The sequence below is a fragment of the Sebastes umbrosus genome, chromosome 6, assembly GCF_015220745.1.
Source record: "Sebastes umbrosus isolate fSebUmb1 chromosome 6, fSebUmb1.pri, whole genome shotgun sequence".
Lineage (NCBI taxonomy): Eukaryota > Metazoa > Chordata > Actinopteri > Perciformes > Sebastidae > Sebastes > Sebastes umbrosus.
In genome coordinates, this window is record NC_051274.1 from 10,392,915 (window position 1) to 10,414,750 (window position 21,836).

The window sequence follows — 21,836 nt, forward strand, 5'->3', positions numbered from 1 at the left end:
CCTTTCACAGTGTGTTTTCAGTTCATGAAAGTTAATTGTAACTTTTTGGCTGCCTAAAAATGTCTTATTCAGCGTTCGGTTGTACTTCCAAAAAACCAAGATGGCGATGGTCAAAATGTCAAACTCGAGACTTCAAAACGGCAGTCCACAAACCAATGGGTGACGTCACGGAGACTATGTCCACTTCTTATATAGACAGTCTATGGTTTCAGTACTTTAAATATTTCTATACTTGCCCTTTAGCAGCTTCCAGATTCTTTCTTAAGAAGAGCAGAAAGTTCCTGTGGTTTGTGAAAAAAATACCCAATAATTTGAATGTGATATTTGGTCAAGTCTAGTTTCAGCCTGTTGCATCACACCAGCAGTGGTTTTTGTTCACACGGATGTTGTATCCATTAAAGAAGTGAGAGTGAAAGCAGTATTGTTGTTTCTTCCTGTGTTGATACCAAAGTGGGAGTTGTAGTTTATGGGATTTCCAGAATGACTTCACCGATGAACCCACAACAACTCAAGGTCTGGGCTGGCCGCATTCCCATTCATTGTCTTTCTTGTTTTTTTTTCGGGTGCATTCCTGTTCAGTTTCCAAGAACTGTGCTGACAGCAGGAAGTTCAGGAGGGGAGCAACACATGGCCGCTTCCAGAGTCACTGTAAATACTGTACGCTGAAATTGACGGTTGCATTTATAGAAACGTCTGTCCTCTCAGACTATATTGTTCTTATTATACACAGTAGATTTAGCGCTCTGTCTGGACTGGGTGTCATCACTTGTTGCTAAATGAGCTCTATAATCTCCTGTATCTGTGGTTGCAGCACAGACTGGGGATGTATTAGTAGCTAATAGAGCTCGAACCACAAAGCTCTCCAGAGGCTTTTAGGAACATGTATGGTTGTGTGGAAAACTGCTAAAGGAGCAAACCACATACAAATTTTATCCTTCAAGACGGAATTGAATTCACACTTTTTAGCAGAGAGCATCTACTGTCAGATGCCAGGTTGTTCGGCTATAGTCAATTTCACAGCTGACAGAGTTTGATGTCAGTTAACACGTTCATGGTCCAAGTTAGAGCCCTGCAAGAACCAATGCTTTTGTCAGCACTTTAAAAAGTGTCATAAAAGATGCTTAAAAGTCTGATTGTAACTCCCAATGAAGTTTCAATCCTCTATAGAGGTTTGATTTAAGAATAGGGATCATTATTGATAATGTGATAATTCGTTTTATGATGAATCGGTCACTCTTTTAGTCTATGAAATGTCAGCAAATAGTGAAAAAGGTACATAATAATTTCAAATATCCTGTCAAACTAAAAGCCCCAAACTAGAGAATATTCAGTTTACAATTTATAAAACAGAAAATCAGCAAATATTAATTTTCTATTCAATAAACTAATCTATTAATCGTTTCATCTTTATTTAAGAAAATTAAACATATCCAACCAGGGATGGATGGCATTGATTGAGATCAATATTATGATATGATATGCTGTATAAATACCAACATCACTTATATATTCAAGCATTAAATAGCATTATATCAAACTGATGTTCACTGTACTGTAAACAAATGCCATGAAAAGACCAAAACCAACAATGTGTTATTCTGTCTCTTAATACTTTCCAGCTTCTCTCTCCCATTTGTTCCTACTGAAGAGTCACATGTAAATCTAAAAGTAGGTCATGAATATATACTAAAATATATATACTAATAATTTCCAGCTAGTCACTGTAGTCTTTTGCAAACATTACTGAAGGGGACTATTTTCAGATGCGGATTAAAACACGTTTGGCTCTGTAGTGAAATATTTCCAGCAGTAAAACTGTGTATGTGAGATTAAATCTAAATAATCTACAATGTTAGTGTTCATGGTAAAGAAAGAACATGCCATCTTGTGTCATTCATGTCTTTCTAATAGTTTTTGGTCATCAATAGCGCAGAGGAATAAGATAGATCAGGCTTTGGATGCACAGGAAACACTTTGGTTTCGGTCTTTTCATGAGATTTGGTGATAATAAGAAAAATATAGAATATCATCTAACTAATCCTTTAAAATGTGGCTTCAAATTAAACTTTCAAGTAATGCTGCATAAAATGTTTTATACCTCTTGGTACACTTGGTACAACTTGTTTGCCATTGGCCTCCAGCCACACAGTTAAGCCTCAATTATAGTTCTGTTTATACTGTCTGCTTGTAGGACGCGTTCCACACATGTGCAGTGGATCCGCGCGGTCACAACAAATTGGGGGGTATGCGAACGTCCACACAGTGCCTTTGCACACACCCTCTGATGACAAAATTTACACTAGAAACTAGAAAACCTAAGGAATCCATCGATACCAACCATGTCATACTTGCATGTCGCAAAGAGGCTAAATAACACTCCAAAATGACACTATATACACTATTTTTGGCGAGGAAAAGCAGGCATGGCTATCTTTAAAGGGGTCCCTTGACCTCTGACCTCAAGGTATGTGAATGAAAATGGATTCTACCCGCGAGTCTCCTCTTTACAGACATGCCCACTTTATTTTATGCATATGGTGGTGTGTCTTTACACTATGACAGTTTTCCTAAAATTAGATTTTAAAAAATTTCAATATATCGCCTTGCTTAAAGTATTGCAATATTTCGCAATATATTAAATCGTTAAGCCAATATAGGGCCAATAGACAGCCCTATAGTGGACATGAAAAACTTTGGATGTACTAATCACCCACTGATTCCCAGATAAGCCTCAGTCCTGGTCCACTCTCACTGTTTCAGTGACACCCAGGGTGTACCACCAATCAGTCCCTCAATGACGAACAGAATAATAATTATAATCTAAACAGCTCAAGATGCTCTGAAAAGATGCTCGTCATAAAGGCCACAGGGGAAGATCAACAGTCACTTTTGCGAGGGAGATGTTGCTTTTAGACACTTTGACTCTTTCATCTGACTGTCTTCAGTACTGAAACCTATCCAGCTGCCTGACTACGGAATGAAAGGAGATATTGTGCAGAAGACGTCTGTTCCACAGCTGACCCGTAGTTAAAGCTTTGAAATATTAGTGGAAAGGCTGACACAGGAAAGAAAACCCTCACAGATCCAACTCCGACGTAGCAGGAGAGAGAGACTTCCTGCCACATTACGGGTTTATAATTGTGGAGTTCAAGCATGTGCAGTTCTGCTTTAACATTCAGCTAATAACTCCGACTCTACTTGGGTCGTGTACCCTTAAATCAATCTGTCTGAGCAGATGCTAAAATTAGATGATCCAGATGTTTTGCCATTTGTCTGCTGCACAAAATCTCAGAACCAGACGAGTTATAAATGGAAACAATGTTATTTTCATTATTTGATACGTTATTAATAGATCTCAGTGGGTGACTTCAATGAGAAGAAAGCAGCAGGGTTTGTCACACTCCTTATTTTTTACTTGAAAGAGCCTTTTATCATCTTTAACTCATGTTGAGATGTGTACTTCCTTTATTCCAAATCATGTGGATGTCTTAGTCACCGTGGTGGAGGAAGTATTCAGATCCTTTACTTCAGTAAAAGTACTAATACCACACTGTAAAACTAGAAAAAACTATAAAGTACTCCGTTACAAGCAAAAGTCCTGCATTGAAAATATAACTTAAGTAAAAATATGAAAGTATAATCAGGAAGATAAAGTATTAAAAGTAAAGTAGCAAGTAAGAAAAAGGTCCCCTGTAACTATTATACTATTATATATTTACTTGTACTTATACTTGTGGCATGAGAAGAAAATACTCAAGGAAAGTACAAGCATCTCAAATAAGTGCAGTGCAAACCGTCTGGATGTTGTTTTGGTGGATCTGTTATCGCTGACTGCTTTGAATGTGAACAGGCTGGATTTAGAAAAGAGCGGGAAAGACCACTTCAGCTGTTGCTGTTGGTCAGCAGCAGCCTGTCTCTCTCTCTCCGATACGTTATTCTGAAGAATGGGTGAGACGTGCTCAGCTTTTTCTCTGTTGGCAGAATAAGCCACTTCTCCTCGGAGCTGCCGGAGCCTGGACTGTGATCAGACGGGGGGAGTTGAGGGCAGCTGCTCGCTCCCCAGGGGTCGGGTCACACTCGCAGGGTTGCAGCGGGGTCAGGAGTTTGGGTTTGGCAGCAGCCAGTATCTACTGTATGAGTGCACGAGGTGTGAAAGAGCTGCTAGTATATTAACTTTTGGCGAGGAATAAGGTGCAGAGGTTTGTGAACAATCACGTCATCTGAATATCTTCAAATAGGCCTAGTTTTTTTTTTAGCCATGCTCGCATTCAGTCCAGACTGCAATATCTCGACAACTATTGGATGGATTGTCATGAAATTTTGTGTAGACATTCGTGGTCCCCAGAGGATGAATCCTATACTGACTTTGGTGAGCCCCTGACTTTTCCTCATGGTGGCCATGAGGTTGACTTTTGTGAGTTTAGAGTGAAATGTCTCAACAACTACGGAAGGGATTACCATACAATTTTGTACAGATATTAATGTTCCCTTCAGGAAGAATTCAAATATTTTTGGTGATGTTTTATTTGTACAATACTTTGGTTTATGACCAAAATAGAGTGCTGCAGGAATGAGTCCTAAAACCCAGAAATGAGTTATCATTTTAGCACTTCCAGTTCCCTCGTCTGGAAGTCAATGGGTTTTTTCAATGGGTTTTTAGTTAGATGCCTGAAATAAGGTCTGTGGTTAACACAAGCTGAATAGATTTTAACGTTTAGTTCTACGACATAAAATACGTCAGGAAATATCCCACTTGTGAATTTTGAAGCTTTTATGTGTCTTAAAAAATGAGCTTGTTTATAGCCTAACGTTAGCTTTTTTACTTCTGGTTATTGCATTCACACAAAAATCATAAAAGTGGTGTTCATTTGTGAAGATTATCTTGCTGAACAAAACCTGTAAGTGTCATAAACGTTTATTTGCCACAGAGCTTATTTTCTGCAATAATCCAAAACTCAATGGAAGAATCCCATTGGCTTTTCATCGAGGGAACCAGGTCGATGCTAACTTCCTTGTTTGCCTACAAAAATATGTCCTCCCTGCATCACTCTACACCTGCAAAACTAACCCCATCAGCCTCAGCTGTCTTTAGTGTTGAATTCGCAAATGTTTGCATCCCAACACACTAAAATAAGATGGTAACCATTATCCCTGCTTAACATCAGCATGCTAGCATTGTCATTGTGAGCATGTTAGCATTTAGGTCAAAACACACCGCTGTACCTGAGTACAGTACAGCCTCACAGAGCTGCTAGCATGTCTGTAGACTCTTCTTCTGTTTTGTGTCATTAATGCAAAGAAATTGTTCATCATTTTGGGAAATACTCTTTCTTGCCGAGAGTTATGAGAAGATTGATATCACTCTCATGTATTTACGATAAATATGAAGTTACAGCTAGCAGCTGGTTAGCTTAACAACAAGTTGTGAGCTTTAGAGGTGGTGGGAGGTGATTTTGTGACCTTCGGACAGAGCCAGGCTAGCTGTTTCCCCCTATTTACAGTCTCTATGCTAAGCTAAGCTAAACGGCCGCTGGCTGTAGCCGTATATTGAATGGGTAGGTATGAGTGGCATCAGTCTACTCAACTCTCGGCAAGAAAGCAAATAAGTTTATTTCCCTAAATGTCAAACTATTGCTTTAATTTGATAGTTTTCACTCTACATTATGAAATGAAAAGTTGTGTTCAAATGAAAATCTGAATCCCTGGACTTTTTTCCGTGGACGTATCAACGAACAGTCCCGGCAAGAGTTTTTCACAGGAGTAAGCTCGGCTGCAGAAGTCTTGTTTGATTTGAATGTTCCTGCAGAAGAATGTCTCTCTTTGTTCTCTTCATGTGTGAAGATGGGATTCATCTGCTCAGATTAAAACGGGAATGTTATCCTCAGCTCAGGGGACTGCCTGCCTGCCCTGCTGGCTGGCTGGCTGCTTTTACTGCCTGTGAGACCGTTGGTTGTTGGACAGCGCCAGAACTAATGTCTCGCGCCAAGGGAGGGTCTGAAAATATGCACATGTTGTTCATGGTCCAACAGGACACTTAACAGCCTGATACAGGAGGAGCTTTTGTAACAGCAGGGAGAATATTTGAATATATTTGAAAGCTTTTCTTTCTGTACTTCGATAGGCAACAAAGTGTGTGACAGTTTGAAAAGACCGTTGTGTTGATGTCTTCTCTTGTGTTCATGAAGGCAGTCTTTTTTTAAAGGGGAATTCCACCAATTTTACACATGAAGATCAGTTTACTCATCACGAGGTGTGCTAGTCAACTTGTGAAAACAGCTGTATAATGTCTCCTAAGGCTTTGCGGAGAACTTATTGGGGGCGGGGGGCATGGAAACGGGGACATTTGTCCGCCAATGGGAAGATTAAATGAAATGAAAATGAAAAAGAGCTGTTGAGCTGCATTATGGGAAATGTAGGATCCTTTTTTTTATATCTCTCCGCCGGCGAGAGCTGTGGCCAGAGGCATTATATTTTCTGGTTGTCCGTCCGTCCGTCCGTCTGTGCGTACGTTTACGTACGTCTGGTCCATTCTTCTGAACGCCATGCCTCAGGAACCCCTGGAGGGAGTACCTTCAGATTTGGCACCAACGTCCACTTGGACTCAAGGATGAACTGATTTAGATTTTGGCGGTCAAAGGTCACTGTGACCTCACGTCTGTCCCATTCTTGTAAACGCAATATCTAAAGAACGCCTGGAAGGAATCTCTAAAAAATTTAGCACAAACGTCTACTTGTCTAAGGATGAACTGATTAGATTCTTGTGGTCAAAGGTCACTGTGACCTCACAAAACACATTTTTTGCCGTTACTCAAGAATTCACATGCTAATTATGACAATTTCACACAAATGTCTAATAGGATAAAGTGACATTTTGGACAGACATGGATATAAACTGCAAATTTTGACGGTTGGCGGAGACATACAACTGTGAGGCGGTAATTCTATTTTGGGGTCATACTAGGAACTAAAAGTCAGGATGTCTCAGCTTCAGCTGCATCAGTTTTGACTATTTATATCTGTCTGTTGTGACTCCCTCAACTTTATGGAAGTCCATTTTTAAATTGCTGTAGTACCCCTTTTCTTAAATAGTGGCTTTATAGATTGAAATCAAACACTTTTAAATTGATGAATGTTGTAACTGATTCACAATATCAAAAACTAACAAGACATAGCTTCTATCCTCTGCCACACAATGGGATGCAAAATGAGAGATCACAGTCCTGTTGAATACATAAATATAAACCCTGGTTAAAGCAACATTTTATTGTTTGCCAATATATCAGACCAATTTTGGCCCTTTTATTTAATATGGGATATTGGCAAGTCATGTGGTTCTATTCTCATATGATTAAGGGTCATTTTCAACCACAGCTACATAAAATCAGTCAGTAAAACCAGCAATGAAATGTATTTTCTCTTCACTTTTTAATCATTCTTGGTTTTCCTGGGCAGTTAAAGAGTCCAGTGAAGATGTAAGTGCCATTTCAAAGTAGAAAATTATGGGGGAGACGCTGGGCATTTGTAATTTCTGGCATAGGAATCGTCATTTATAAAGATATTTATTAACACTGGCATTAATCAACCTTTTGGTACAGTATTAGTGGTGGCCTTCAGAAACTCATTAGTGAAGCCTTTATTTTAAACACTTGAAATATGTTTTGCTTCTGTCTGTGGCTTTGTTGGAAAACCCAAACACCAAATGTGTTTTTGACTCTGTTTTTTTTTTTTTGGTGTTCCTGGGCTGCTTTCTGAGAAGACGCGTCAAACCCTAGGGCCGCTCTTTCTGCCAGGATTTATGTGCTGCGGTCTGTGGCGTGCAGAGAAGCATCACACAGCCAGCCCATGAGCATGTAGCAGGGAGGGTTTGCAGGGGTGTGGCAGGGGCCGAGGAGGAGGAGGAGGAAGAGGAAGAGGAGGAGGGAGCAGACAGGCAAAAGTTCACCCACAGCAGGCGGACTGGTCATCTAAGGTGGAGCGCTAAACCCGCCGCCAGACTAGATATCTCCTTCAGTTAAAAAAAACATCAGGGTTGTTGATTTTGGAGAGGTCGTGTGCAGCAGGAGAGAAGACTATGTATTGTCAGCCAGACAGACTCAAGTTCCACCTTTTCCTCCTCTTTCAATCTCCTCTTTTGTTTTTTCCTCCAGTCCAGACAACCCTCTGGATGAGAGATGTCCTGATGTTACGGTACATTAAGTTCAGCTTCAGATATTGTAAATTTCTGACATCCTATACAAGTTCAGGCTCTGGGTAAATCCAGCCTGAGGTGAATGTTTTCACAATTTCAGACCTTCAGCTTTGGTGGACTGACACCTTGTTGAGTCTGTTGTTATGAAAAATGTAGTCTAAATACTGCACAGACTTGGCTGCCTATATGCATGATGGGTACACTTGGCTCACCTGGTATGACTAACAGGTTCTCCTCCCACCTCGTCATATACTAACGCCTTGTCAGTACTGTCGCTCGCAGTAAACACGTGCTTAATGTTGTGAATTAAACAAAAACACTTGTTTAGGATTAGGCAACAAGACCACTAAGGTTATGTTTAGGAAAAAACAACATGGTTGGGCTTAAAATTACTATGTTTGTACAGTGAAAATGCGACTTGACGTTGTGAACACGGAACTGTAATCAGCTGATTGTAAAGTGAAAATGAAACAGGACACGAACAGCGGTCTCCTCTTTTTCGCTCTTTAAACTACGTCACCACAAGATTTTTCCTGTGCATTTACTGTTGTTGCGGATGGGTTTACATTGTAGTTAATGGAAAGCCACTGGGAATGAGAATGGGCTGGTATGACAGCTGCAGTGTCGCGACTGCCTCTTCCCTCTCAGGTGATGAGGAAAAGACGATAGATGATCATCCTGCATCGATTCTATACAAACCCAGTGATGTGGGTGGACCTGTATCACAAAGCAGGTTTAACTCTGGCTCACTTTGGGTTATCTGGCTTCAACTCTGGGGTTTCCTATTTAGCTCCGTGCACGTTCACGGGAAAGAGGCAGAGTTGTTAATTCCATGTAACATGAACAGAACCGTGCATAGAGTACTTAAAGGAGCTAAATGCAAGATTGGGAGCATTTATATTGCCTCCACACGGCTCTCAACATGACGACAACTAAATGGTGCTAACAGTGAAAACAAAACGAGAGTGCTGACAGAGCTAACAGTGTTAACCTGGAGGGGAACTAGTACTATGCTTCCGCGTCAACGCTGTCGGTCGGGACAGCGTTATCAACGGTAACCGCTGTATGAGCGCCATGCAGAGCGGTGGCCATGAGCTAGCCAGTAGGGCAAAGCGTGGAGAAGCTCGGATTACAACACACACAAAGAGAGAGTGACTTCATTCTCTGCTCAGGTAGACATTACTCCTCTATATCTTTACATAGACAATAGTTGTTTGCTGCTATATTAATGCTCTGGATATTGTATATAGAACCTTTAGTATGCATGTAGAAAATCTGAATTAATCCTAAAGATATCTGTCTAACTGTCTAATCTTGTTTTGTGACACAAGTCCCTGATGGCTGCAGTCATTTCTTGTGAAAACTTCAACTCAGTTTTTTGCAGCTTTGTTGTTCTATTTCCTGATAATTATTAACAAAGACAGACCATAACAGAAACGAAATCTACAGTAACAACAGTATAGTTCAGTGGAAGTCTGCTGATCCAAACTGAACTTCCAGTGGAGACTGAACAAGAGAGATGCACGAGTGATTTAAATGCTGGAAAAATTGCTGCTGAAAATATGAAACATGCACACGGATCTATTTTGAGACCGTCTCTAATCCAATTTGCATTTCAGAGGCTTCTCGTCACATGCAAAAACAAAAGTGAGCAGAATTAGCTGAATAGAGTTAATTTTAACACTCCTGCATTTTTCTATTTCAGAATGTCTGAGTCTCATATAAATGTAGTTCTGGTGGGTAACTTTTCATGCAAACATAGCTGTCCATGAGCCTCTGTCCTTGTCAGTGATTTACGAGGTGTTTCATTGTTGTGAGAGAGAGAGGGTACACATGAGCCCTCCTGCTAAAATAGACCATTTTTTTGGGGGGGGGGGTTTAGATTTAGATGACACAATATTGGACACATGCTCTAGTAGTAAGATAATGATAATAATAATAATAATACAATTTTATTTTTGTCTGATTAGTTGGTGAAAGAATTCAGCTTTCTTTTTAATCTTTCCAAATCTGAGAGCAGTTTGATTTGTCTGTTCTGTTTTTGCAGTTTAATTCATGACTGTCTCATATAACACATTATTATTATTACTTCTGAAGACAAAAGCAGCAGGTCTATTCTCTTCTGAATGTGAAATAGAGCTGCAAATAACAATTATTCTCATTTTTTAATTAACCTATCAATTATTTTTTTTGATTACTCATCATATATACAGTTGAAACATTTTGTCAATTTATCGACTGACAGAAAGTTAATTTGTTAAAATGGAAAGAATTCACTGGTTCCACCTTCTCAAATGTGAATGTTTTATGAAAGTAAACTCAATATTTGGGGGTTTTTGGACTGTTTGTCAGACAAAACAAGACATTTTAAGGCATCACTGTGGGCTCTGGATACTTGTGATGGGTATTCTTTTTCCTATTGTCAGACTAAATGATTAATCACTTCATTGTTTAATCCAGAAAATGTCCAAAAATAGTGAAAATGTCCGTTATTAAGACATTAACAAATGTTTTGTTTTGTCTTAATATCAACGGTCCAGATTTGGAAGGTCTTAAATTTACAATGACATTAAATTAAATTATTAGTCCTTAGAAGTCCACTGACAAAAAATTCATTAGCATCTGTTTTGATTATCATCATAGTCATTTTTCAAGTGAAATCCGTGACAAAGCTTCTCAATCATGATAATTGTCTTATGTGTTTGTAAACTGAATAATTTTGAGTTTTAGACTGTTTGTCAGACAAAACAAGCAATTTTAATACATCTTTTTTATTATTTTGTAACATTTTGGAGACCAAACAATTGATCAAGGAAATAATCGTAATTAAAACAATCATTGGTTGCATCCTTACACATTATTATTACAGATGACAAAAACAGCAGGTCTGTTCCATTCTGCTTGTAAAATAAGTCTGCACTGAATGTTTTTTCATCAATCAATATTGTTTTTTTTCCCGGTTAATCAATAAATTCTTAAAATTAAAATGTGAAAAGTTCCCAGAGTGCCCAAAGTCACATCTTCAAATAATTTTTTTTGCCCAACAAACTTTACAATTGAGGAGTTGAAACCAATAAAGGCTTGGCATAATGCTTGATAAATGACTTAAAATTATCACTTATCAACATTGTAATCAATACATTTTCTTTAGATAGATTTAATGTGAAACCATGTGACCCTAAAAAAGGTTCAAAGGTCCCGTCCTCCCCTGAACTCAACACCAGTCTGTTCACAGACTTGGCAGAGACCAGACACATGAGGCCCCTGTGAGGAAACAGTTTGGTTGGGAGTGTTGGTGGTCTCAGTATTGAGTCCACTGAATGAATGAATGAGTGGGTGGGCTGGGAGGGTTTGTCTGTCTGCGAGGGTAAATGAATGTTGCTGTAGAAACGGGGCTCGGTCAATGGCTGCCACTCAGCTGTTTTAGCTACACACAAGTATTTGGCACTGAGCACTGACCTCCACTTGTAGAAGAGCAACCGATCTTTAATATACTGACAGCACCTGTCCTGAGACATACATGTTAACCCTGTGATGGATAGTGCCCATCCAATACATACAGCTAAATCCATCGCTCTGGCCTCCAGCATGTTGTAATGGAAGCATAAATGAGTAATTATTGCTGCGGGAGACGTGTCACTTCTGTGAAGCCATTAGTGCAGATGTGTGTTGTTGAAGAGGGTTTGAGGTTAACGCAGCGACAGCAGAACACTCGGCACAGTCTGGTGCAGAAATGTGAGCGTTGTTTATAGTGCGGCCGAGCTCTCTCTGCTCTTTCAGAACAGAAAGCAGGCCCGTTTTAAGTATGAGGAACGCATCTAAGCTTTCAAGTGGAGATAAAAGCCTGGGCTTACGAAACAATAGTCAGGGCTTTGAACACATGTTGGGGAGGGTATTACTGGAGACATCTGAACTCCCTCTGCACCTTAATGCATCAGGATTGGGTTACGACAGATTACGGGGCGGTGTAATTCGTAAATTATTAGGATGATGATGTGAATGCGGCGCCAACTGGATGAGTGCAAAAGTTTCTTTGGAGGTCATAATGAGCTGTTGCAGCAGTAATTGACTGTTCGCTAAGTCCCTCCCCCGTTAGTTACCGTTGCTATGCCCGTCAAGCTTTCTGTTCTCGCACGGCACATTATGCAGTTGATAACAGTGGCAGATTTACCACTTGAAATTCTTAGTAATTTTTGAAACAATAGGTATTTGATTCCAGACAGAGGAAGACAAAAGCAAACTTGTAATTTCTTACTATCAACCATTGATTTCAGATTTCATCAGCTATATATATGGAGCAGCTCCAGACGTTATACTTGATGACATCACAAGTTTGAGACCGACTTCTCTGGTTTCTGGCTTTGAGAGAGAGTCGCTCATGTTCACAATTATTGATTCAACTTTCCTAACCTATGGAAATAACATATTGGAATTCTTAATTTAGGTGGTTGTGTTGCCCTTTAAATACTTACTCATATTTTCAAACAGTATGTTTTCATTTTATTGCTACAAGAGAAATGGCTTTGAGGATGAAGACCGACCACTGTGTTTGGTAAATGTAATGCTGCCGTCTTGGGTAACGTTGGCTGCGGTTGCTGGAGTGTAAACTAGCCCAATTTTTGCTCTTTATTTTTGGTTTTGGAAAAGCTAAAAAAAGAATACATCACCATCCAATATTTTTTCTAAATCCAAAGCTTGACAGGCCTGCCGTGCCTAGTTACGGTTAAGTGTTTTGGTGAGGTAAGATATTTTTGAGTGACTCTGAAAATGTACTGGGTTGGAGTGCTAGGCATTGCATAGCCAGGGGTGCCTCCTTGACCCTGCATTAGTTCATGTGGTGGTCTGGAGGAGGAGGAGAGCTTGGCAGGGCGGGGGGGCATTAGGAGCTAAGAATAACCCGAGCTGCTGCTGCTCATCGGAGCTGAAGGGAATCTGCTCAGGGATCCCACCCCCTCTCCAATCAGCCATTCAGCCCTGCAATCCAGCCTCAATTAAGGCACTAAAGCAATCAATATTCTAACAAAATGCTGCCATTTCTCCAGACAGGAAGTGGCTTTGTCACAATGGGGCCCTCAGACAGACAGGGGCCACCCCCCGTCTCCATCCCCTTGGTTCCTCCTCCCCTCCTTCACCCACCACCTCCTGTGTCCTGTGTAGCCTCCCAAACACTCCACCCTGATGAAACCTTCCGTGGCAGGTTTTGAATTAAGATTAAAGATGCTGAAGAGCAAACAGCAGATTGATATCAAATAGTCTGCTGATTGCTGAGGATCACTTGAAGCGAGCATGTAGTCTGCTCTACAGCTGTTCTCATTTGTATGCTGGCAGAGAGATGAGAGCGCGCTGACATCGCTGCATCACTCATTGGCTAATTCGCTCTCCCCAGCGGGCCGCTGGCTGTAGGTTTAGGCGGTGTGCCTCAGCTGGCGGGGGGGCTGTATTTTAGGGGTCACTACCTGGACCCTGTGTTAGCTCTCTCTTCAGCATCCCACCTGCTCGTTCTCCATCCAGCCCACCAGGCTGCTCTGCTGCTGCGATTCCCCCTCAAAAACACAACCCTCTGGGACATCCGAGAACACCTGCATCTCTCTCAGCCTCCAGCTCACACACAGCAGCCAGGCCACAAGCATTTCCATTTCATGCCATTTTATACTTCTACTCTGCCAAATAGAGAAACATATTTTACTTTTTTTACTTCAGCTTACATTTATTTGACAGCTTGTAGTTACTGGTTCCTTTACAAATTCATATTTTACATGTAAAACCTATGAGGAGCTTTAGAAAATGTGATGCATTGTTATAAATTAAACAACTCAACAGTCAAAAATAGCCTCAACTTGACCAACTACAACCAGGCCATTGCTCCGCATTATACTTTTACTTATAAGTACATTTTCCTGATAACATGTACTTTTACTTGAGTAGATTTTTACCTGTAATCCAATGTTTTTACAAAGTGGTGCACTGGAAAAAAGGCCACTTCCAAAATAAGTTAAAAAAACCCCAATGAATACTAAGTGTTTTTGCTTGTAATATGTAAGAAATAGAGATACACCGATCCAACTTTTTCAGTCCCGATACCGATACCTGGGTTTTTGGTATTGGCTGATACCGAGGACCGATCTGATACCAGTGTTTAATCAATAAGCTGTTTGCCTCACTGTGTGGAAGTGACTGGGATCATTTTGTTATGTGTAAGGCAACATCAGGCTTGACTTAAACATTGCTTTCCCAACTTTATAAAACAAAATGTAACAAATAAATACATAAATATACATTTACTGAATTGTTATTTATTGTTAAAATAATAAATCGTACACCAGCAACTAGGTCAAAAATCTTAAAAATTAACAGGAATTGCAATTCAGGTGTAAACCTTTTTAATGCAGCAACAAATTGGTCAAAAATTAAACAGGAATTAAAATGGCAGTATATAATGTATATAATATATAAACAAATAATTGAAGTGAATAGATCAGCCCCACTGTCGGCGATACCCAATCCAGCTGTTTAAGTCAGTATCGGCTTGATATCCGATCCAGTATCGGCATCGGTGCATCCCTAGTAACAAAATCTGCCCATGGAACAAGTGGAATTTTGCTTGGTAAGATTTCTTGAAATGAGATGTAATATTTAGTCCTTTCAAGATAAAAAATATATCTTGAATTTAGTTGGAAAAATTTATTTTCAACTCATTTGCTCAAAAGTTGAATTTTTTCTCTTAAAAATATATTCAAGATGCATTGTCTAAAACAAATCCCTATATCTCACTGAAATGTTACTTGTCAGGTGTTTGTGTCTTATATTAAGAGTTATGAGAAATTTTGACTCGTGATTAGTCAGATATACTTAGTAAGATTTTGCGTTTTTGCAGTGTATTGCTACTTTTACTTAAGTTAAAGGTCTGAATACTTTTTTTCACCACTGCTTTCTGGAATAATGGAAACATTTTCTCTGAAATGAGGCTTGCAGAGCCTCTAAAAGTCACAGTTCACACACAACAACAAGATGCCAGCTTGGACAAAATGTTGTTCGTTATACTGTTTCAAAAGGCTTTAACCTTAAACATCATGTGAAACTAGTTAAGAGGTGCGGCGGTTCATGAATTAAAGAGAAATGGAGGTGTTATGCTGCGACTTTGGGCCAGTAAACGTTCCTCTGGACGCCCTGTCAGCATGTAGAAACCACCAGAGCTGCAGCTTGCTCAGCACAATCTCACTGTTAATTATGTTTTTACACCGCTGCTTAACTGCGCTGTTCCATGTCACATAAATGATCCCAGGCTAATCCTGCACACAAACTGGGGCATGTAACCTCAATCTGCCTTGACAAGTTATAAACTTATAGAGTTGTTGCTTTACTGCTGTTTAATAGTCTCCTGATGAGGTCTTAATGGTCATCTCTTGTCACAGTAGCCGCGTTGTGAGTCATGTTATTATCTACTTAGCTTCTCCGCTCCCCCGTGGTGTGAATAAGGGTCAACTCACAAGCACATCGGGGACCTCTCCGGCCCACTTAGGAGACGGTTGCCGTGGCTACGGGCCCGGGGGAAACCGTGTGCATCCATTATGGGAGGCATGTGCAGTGAGACAGGGCAGTGGGGGGTTACAGCCTGGAGGTGGGGTTCAGCGGGAGCAGCTGTCCCACGAGTCGCACATCTGGAACAGCTAGCTTGGCTGTCACTATGTTGAGCCACGCTGGTTCGGTTGCATAGCAGCGTTTATTTTAAAATTAGCCTTTTTATTACCACTAAATTAAATGTATTCAGTGTTTGTCCCACACTTCTGTACTTGGCAGGATGTAAAGCCTGAAACATAATTTACACAATTGTATCCTTAACCCCACACGCACATAAAGCTCTTTATTTGTGACCATTTTACAGCCTGGCAATGCCGACTGGAGGCTCGTAACACGTTGTCTATATGAACTGTGAGCAATTTAACCAAAGAGTGATGTTTCCCTGCCATATTGTCAGAAGCTCATAGAGGTAACTCTCCAGTGTTTCACAAGGGACGAAGACAAGTTAACAACATTTTGTGTAGTTGCAATGTTTTGTCTTTATTATCCAACCGAAAAACCCAGCCCAGTGTTGCCAACTCTTTTCCAGTGAAAGTAGCAGCAGCACTGGCTCCAAAAGTCCCTAAATCTAGAGAGAAAGTTGCCAAGTCGTGAACACCGTCAGCCCGTCCCTTCAGGCTTCCCTCCAAAGCCACTGAACGTAAACATAGCATAATGAACATAGGGCTGTACCTGAATGAGAATTTTTTGATTCGACTTGGATTTGGCTGTTCAATACGAAGATTTGACTATTTTTTTTTTTTTTTTCTTCATATAGACTGTTTATCTGCAATCAGAAAATCCATTGGCCTGAGTTTCAGTGATGATTTTGACCACATTAACATAGTCAAATGCAGTCCGCCACAGTTTCATAATGAACCAAAGCTATTTTTACACTTCTCAACCGCCCGGGGCCGCGCAGTCTGCCCAGGGGATTCGACTCGGCGGGTCAGGTCCGAGGGCGCCACGGTGCTCCACGATGTGCCGCAGCTGGCTCTCAACTTGAAAAGGCCCGGGGTTGGAAGTGGCTCGCGGCTTCGGCCGTGAACTTTACAGCACCCCCTCGCCTGGACCTCGCCACTTCCAGGGGCCGTGGACAAAGTGCTCGCTGCGCCCCCTCTCTCCCTGCGGGGATGGACATGGCTCTACCGAGTCCAGTGTTGAAACACGGACCCTGTCTCGTTCACCATGCTTGGGTGTGACTCTGTGTCATCACCATTCATATCTATACAACCAATGTGTTTATGATTAATTTGTTTACAAGAGCACAAAGTTCTTTATAGATCTAGCCTCTTAGAAACAGAATGACGGCTCGGCTTCAAGAATTTCAAGTCGACTGAGGGGTCACCGACGATGATTCGACACAGCCCTAAATGAACGTAAACAACGAACATGGCTGTTGTTAGTACTCCAGCAGTCACTCTAGCAGTTTGTGTAAGACTCTGGTGACGCACAATGAGTGCATGGTCAGAGTGCGCGCAGACAGGCAGGTAGCTCATCCAGTCATTTCATTTGGGCCGAATGAAATGATTGGACTGGCTTATTACAGTCCTGCGACAGCCACAGATACCGTATTCTTTTCTATTTATTGGGGGTCAGAGCGTTTGATTTATTGATTGCTGTGGGGATGTAATGGGAATTTCAATAAATAACAAAAAAATGTTTTGAAGAAGATTAACCAAATCTAGCTTTAATTATAAAGATTCACATGTGCTGTTTCTCAAAAGTGAGACATTGGTTCTAGTAGGAAAGTGACGTAACTATTCTTCTAAAATTAAATCTCAAAAGAAAATGATGAAATAAAATATAAATCTGAGGCTTGGAAAAATTAGAGAGAAGTAAAAAGAAAAAATACAGAACCTCGCCCTTTTCTGAGCCCGTATACATTTTTTGAATCCCTTAAAAGGATTGTGTGAATTTGATCTTCCACGAAAAATCTTGAATAACTTTTTAACACTTGTCTGAAGTATATGCACGTTGATATTTATGCCACAGTGAAATGAATTGAAAGCAAGAAGATCAGATCACTGGTGATGTGCTTTGGAGAATGTGCTGTCAGTAAGGCAGCACACTGTATTTGATTATTGGGTGTTGTCCTGGAGGAACCTTTGTCATGTCAAAAGTGCTGCGGATAACGCTGCGGTTGATCTTTAGAAAATTTGTGTCTGTATCTGCTTTCTGCTCATTTAAATAGGTCATTCACGAATTGCGTTGGGTGTTTAAATAAGGTTTCAAGATCAGTGATGCTGCTGCTGAAAGACGCGAAGGGAATGAGCCTCCTGAAAAGCAAGAGGCTGCTATAAGCTCTGCATTATCACACAAAAAGGGCAGTTTCAAAAATGACATCAGCAATGAAAACAGCTCGGCTCACAGCAGCGTTATCCCTGGGTGTGGTTGGCTGAAGGCTGTCCAGCAGGGGATCAGTTGAGGTTACAATAACACGTCCATATGTGTAATAATGTGGTATTGATTATTTTAGTAATGTATGTTTCCGTTCTGCACGAGTCGGAGCTTTTGACAGATATTTCCTCTCTGGAGTATTTCTCTCCCCCCTCACTTCCTCAGATCATATTATAAAAGGAGATGGTGAGGGCATAAAGCTGTGGGGGTGGAGAGGAGTATGAGAGCACGTGCCATCCTCCGTCCCCTGAGCTCGCTGCAGCCTCGGCCAAGCAGGCTAATCCACCCAAGGCCAGAGAGAAAGAGATGAGACGGAGATACAAGTTTTATATCCTGCCAGCCGTGGCCGATATATGCCACAGATACTCTCATCACGGAGCTGCTGTGTGTGTGTGTGTTTATAGTGCTGTTCATTCGTTTCTCCTTGATAACAAATGGAGAACTAGGTTGAAGCTGGCAGTATGCTTCTTCAGAAGTGCTTGTCCGATGTTAATTTTGTCAACGAAAAAGATGACGAAAAATATTTGTCGACGACCTATTTGTCAAGAGTAAAACAGGACTAAAACTAAATAAAAAGTAACCATTGAGGATGAGAGTTGTGATGAAATGTATTACATTTTTCATCAAAGAATAAAAACTAAACAATAATGTGAAAGATAGATGAAATGATTCTTTTAGATTCTGATAGACTAATACTGTTTTAAAGTATATTCAACGACCTGGCCTAGCTTCTCGCGGCAGATGAGAACAACACTTGTAACCATGGTAACTGTATACAACAAAGATGGCTGTAGCCTCAAAATGCTTAGAAAACATGAACATTAAAAATGCATGACAAAAATGTTACTAAAATGTAACCAATACAAACAAGAACAAACTAGACCACTAGACCGTGTCAGCATGCTTATTAGCACTAAATAGGTACAGCTGAGACTGATGGGAATGTCATTCATTTTGCAGGTATTTGGTCATACGCAACCTCCGGGTCTGAAAAGTGACGCCAATGCTGAAGTGCCTTAAATTCTTTCTAATAGCCAGCAGGGGGCGACTCCTCTGGTTACAAAAAGAAGTCTGATTGTATAGAAGTCTATGAGAAAATGAGCCTACTTCTCACTTGATTTATTACCTCAGTAAACATTGTAAACATGAGTTTATAGTCTCAATCACTAGTTTCAAATCTTCTTCAATACAGCATGATGTTCATTTGGTAAATTATGGTCCCATTTAGAGTCAAATAGACCATAAAGCAGGGGATGATTTAGGGTGTGGCTACCTTGTGATTGACAGTTTGCTACCATGGTGTTGTCCAGTCAAGGAGTTGTCCGTGTTTTCGTCTTACAACTTTAACCCTTTCACAGTGTGTTTTCTGTTCGTCAAAGTTAATTGTAACATTTGGTCGCCTAAACATGTCTTATTCAACGTTCGGTTATACTTAACTCCACCGTCTTGTGTCACTTCTGATTAAAAAAAAAAACAAGATGGTGACGACTAAAACGTTGAACGAAAAGCCAAAAATGGCAACCTGATGGTGGCATTAGTTGAAAAGGCAATGTGTCATGGGCAATTCATCCAACAGTTGTTGGGATATTTCGGTCTGGACCAAAGTGGTGGACTTTCCGACATTTCCATCCCTCAGGCCACAACACTAGTGTGGCTAGAAATAGGAGAATTTGGTTGAGGTATGCAGAGCTGTGATTATATGGCGAGGCTGGCTATTGATCATATTTATACTCCAATGAAGCCACGGGGTCCCGCTGTGCAGCAGGAAGCAGATAATGGCATGATGAGCAGCAGGCTGGTAGATATAGATCTGTTCATTATACACATGCTCCTTACTGACATCAGCATGTGGAGAAGCTGGGGAGTGGTGCATTCAGGGGGCTACGTCATGTAGCTGTGAGCCCCTGGGTGTAAATCTTACCTCTCTCTGTGGTGCGGTTGGGTGTGGTATTAGTGGCGGCGGTGTTGACAGTGAAAGTGGGTGGACTGGGGTTCGCGATGTGCCAGACAGCCAAATATCCCCCTCACCGTGTCGAGACCTCGTCTGTCACTTTGTTTTGACAGAGCTGAACTGCTCCCAGGACGGCGTCTCGCTCACTTAAAGCGCCCCCGAACTCTCGCCTGTTGCCGCTTGAACATGTCTGGGCTTTGACTGCGTGCAAAAACTCCATCTGTCACAGATTTATGGAGTGTGTTCATGCTTTCTGAGAACGTGGGAAATCACACGCAGATTGTTGAACGGCTGTTTTCCAAACAAGATAAATGACCTTAATAGGATTTCTTTCAGTCATCCAGTAACACATTATCACACGTGCTTGAACAGCTTCTCTTGCTTGTGTTTTTCAGGGCAAATATCGATGAGGTGGAGACAGATGTTGTGGAGATCGAGGCTAAACTGGATAAGGTAAGACATTTGATGTTATCACTACCAATGCACTTAATCTTTTTTTTTCATTTTATGCCTTTTTATTTTAGTGGGTTTCCTATTCTCTTCTCTCTATAAAGCATTTTGTAACTTCAGTTTTGAAAAGTGCTATATCAATAAACTAAATTGTACTCCAAAAAAAGAACTCATATTAGATCGGGTAGCATATTCTAACATATCGTTCAAGCCAACATTTAAAGTCATTACAACCACTGCCATTTCTATTCAGCCATGCCAGCTCACGCTGTTGCTACATGCTTGTTTTCGTGCTCTACAAGCCGACAGTTGAGATCAGGCCCAGTGGCATCTGCTTTTCTATGTGTTGATTTAGCCCAGCAGTTACAACTCTCTGCCAGCCTGGTTTTAAAGCACCTGAAGAGCAAAACACCTGCTATGACATCACTGTTTGAGGTGTGGCCAGAAGTTTAAAGAGCAGAACAGTGATGATTTTTTTGCCATTATGGTTTTGTATAAAAAGTCCACATACAGTATGTATGAGGGAGAACGGATATTGACACATAATGCCTAAATATTACATACTGTATATGACGACCTGTTCAGTGACTCAGGTGTGACTATTGTATAATCCATGTTCTTTATGTTAAAAATACACTAATTAATACATTTAAATCTTGTGGTTCTGCTCCTCTGCATATTTGAAAGGCTTATTTAAGTACTAAAAGTCCAACTAGTCCACATGCAAAATATCAGTCCTTATTTATGCTGCAGAAATAATAATAAAAAGGCCTTAAACAGTCCTTATATCCCTACACAAACACATTTGGGTTTGGATATTTGCTGTAGGTATAAAAGTCTGCCTCTCTTCTCAAAATAATCTCGCCGTTTCAACTTAAAATCTTTCGGAAAAGCCCACCAGTGCACAAAAGAAGGTCAATCACCACCTCAGTGCTGTGTCACAAGTTTTATATTCGGTAATCAATGAAGGTTTGTTGCACCAGTTTTAAGTAAAATATGCTATATTAATATAAGATTTTGAGGAGTTTCTGAGTGTCTGTGTCTGCCAACAAGTTTTTCTACACGGAAACACAGGTGAACATTATTGATTGGAAACATGGACATTTTTGCCTCCATTTATTTTTTATCATCTATTTATTATTTCTCACGGCCATTGTGCACGCTTCCAGTTCCCTAGCGCTCCAAGCTTTTGCCTACATTACCCATGCCAGCAGCCTGCTCTGGACATATTTGGTATGTTTGGTTTGCAGGTATTAAATTAACGGGTCTTGAATTGATTTGGAGTTAATT

At 40.6% G+C, this 21,836-nt stretch overlaps 1 protein-coding gene across 6 annotated transcripts in view; it reads left to right on the forward strand.

The window, feature by feature from the left end:
• The window catches only part of LOC119489437 (arf-GAP with coiled-coil, ANK repeat and PH domain-containing protein 3-like), an 89,230-nt gene that overhangs the window by 20,574 nt on the left and 46,820 nt on the right, over window positions 1-21,836 (forward strand). For all 6 annotated transcript variants that reach the window (XM_037771861.1, XM_037771864.1, XM_037771858.1 and 3 more), the window contains exon 2: window positions 20,492-20,549. In XM_037771861.1, coding sequence (XP_037627789.1) covers window positions 20,492-20,549 — 58 coding nt within the window. The remainder of the gene's footprint in view (window positions 1-20,491; window positions 20,550-21,836) is intronic.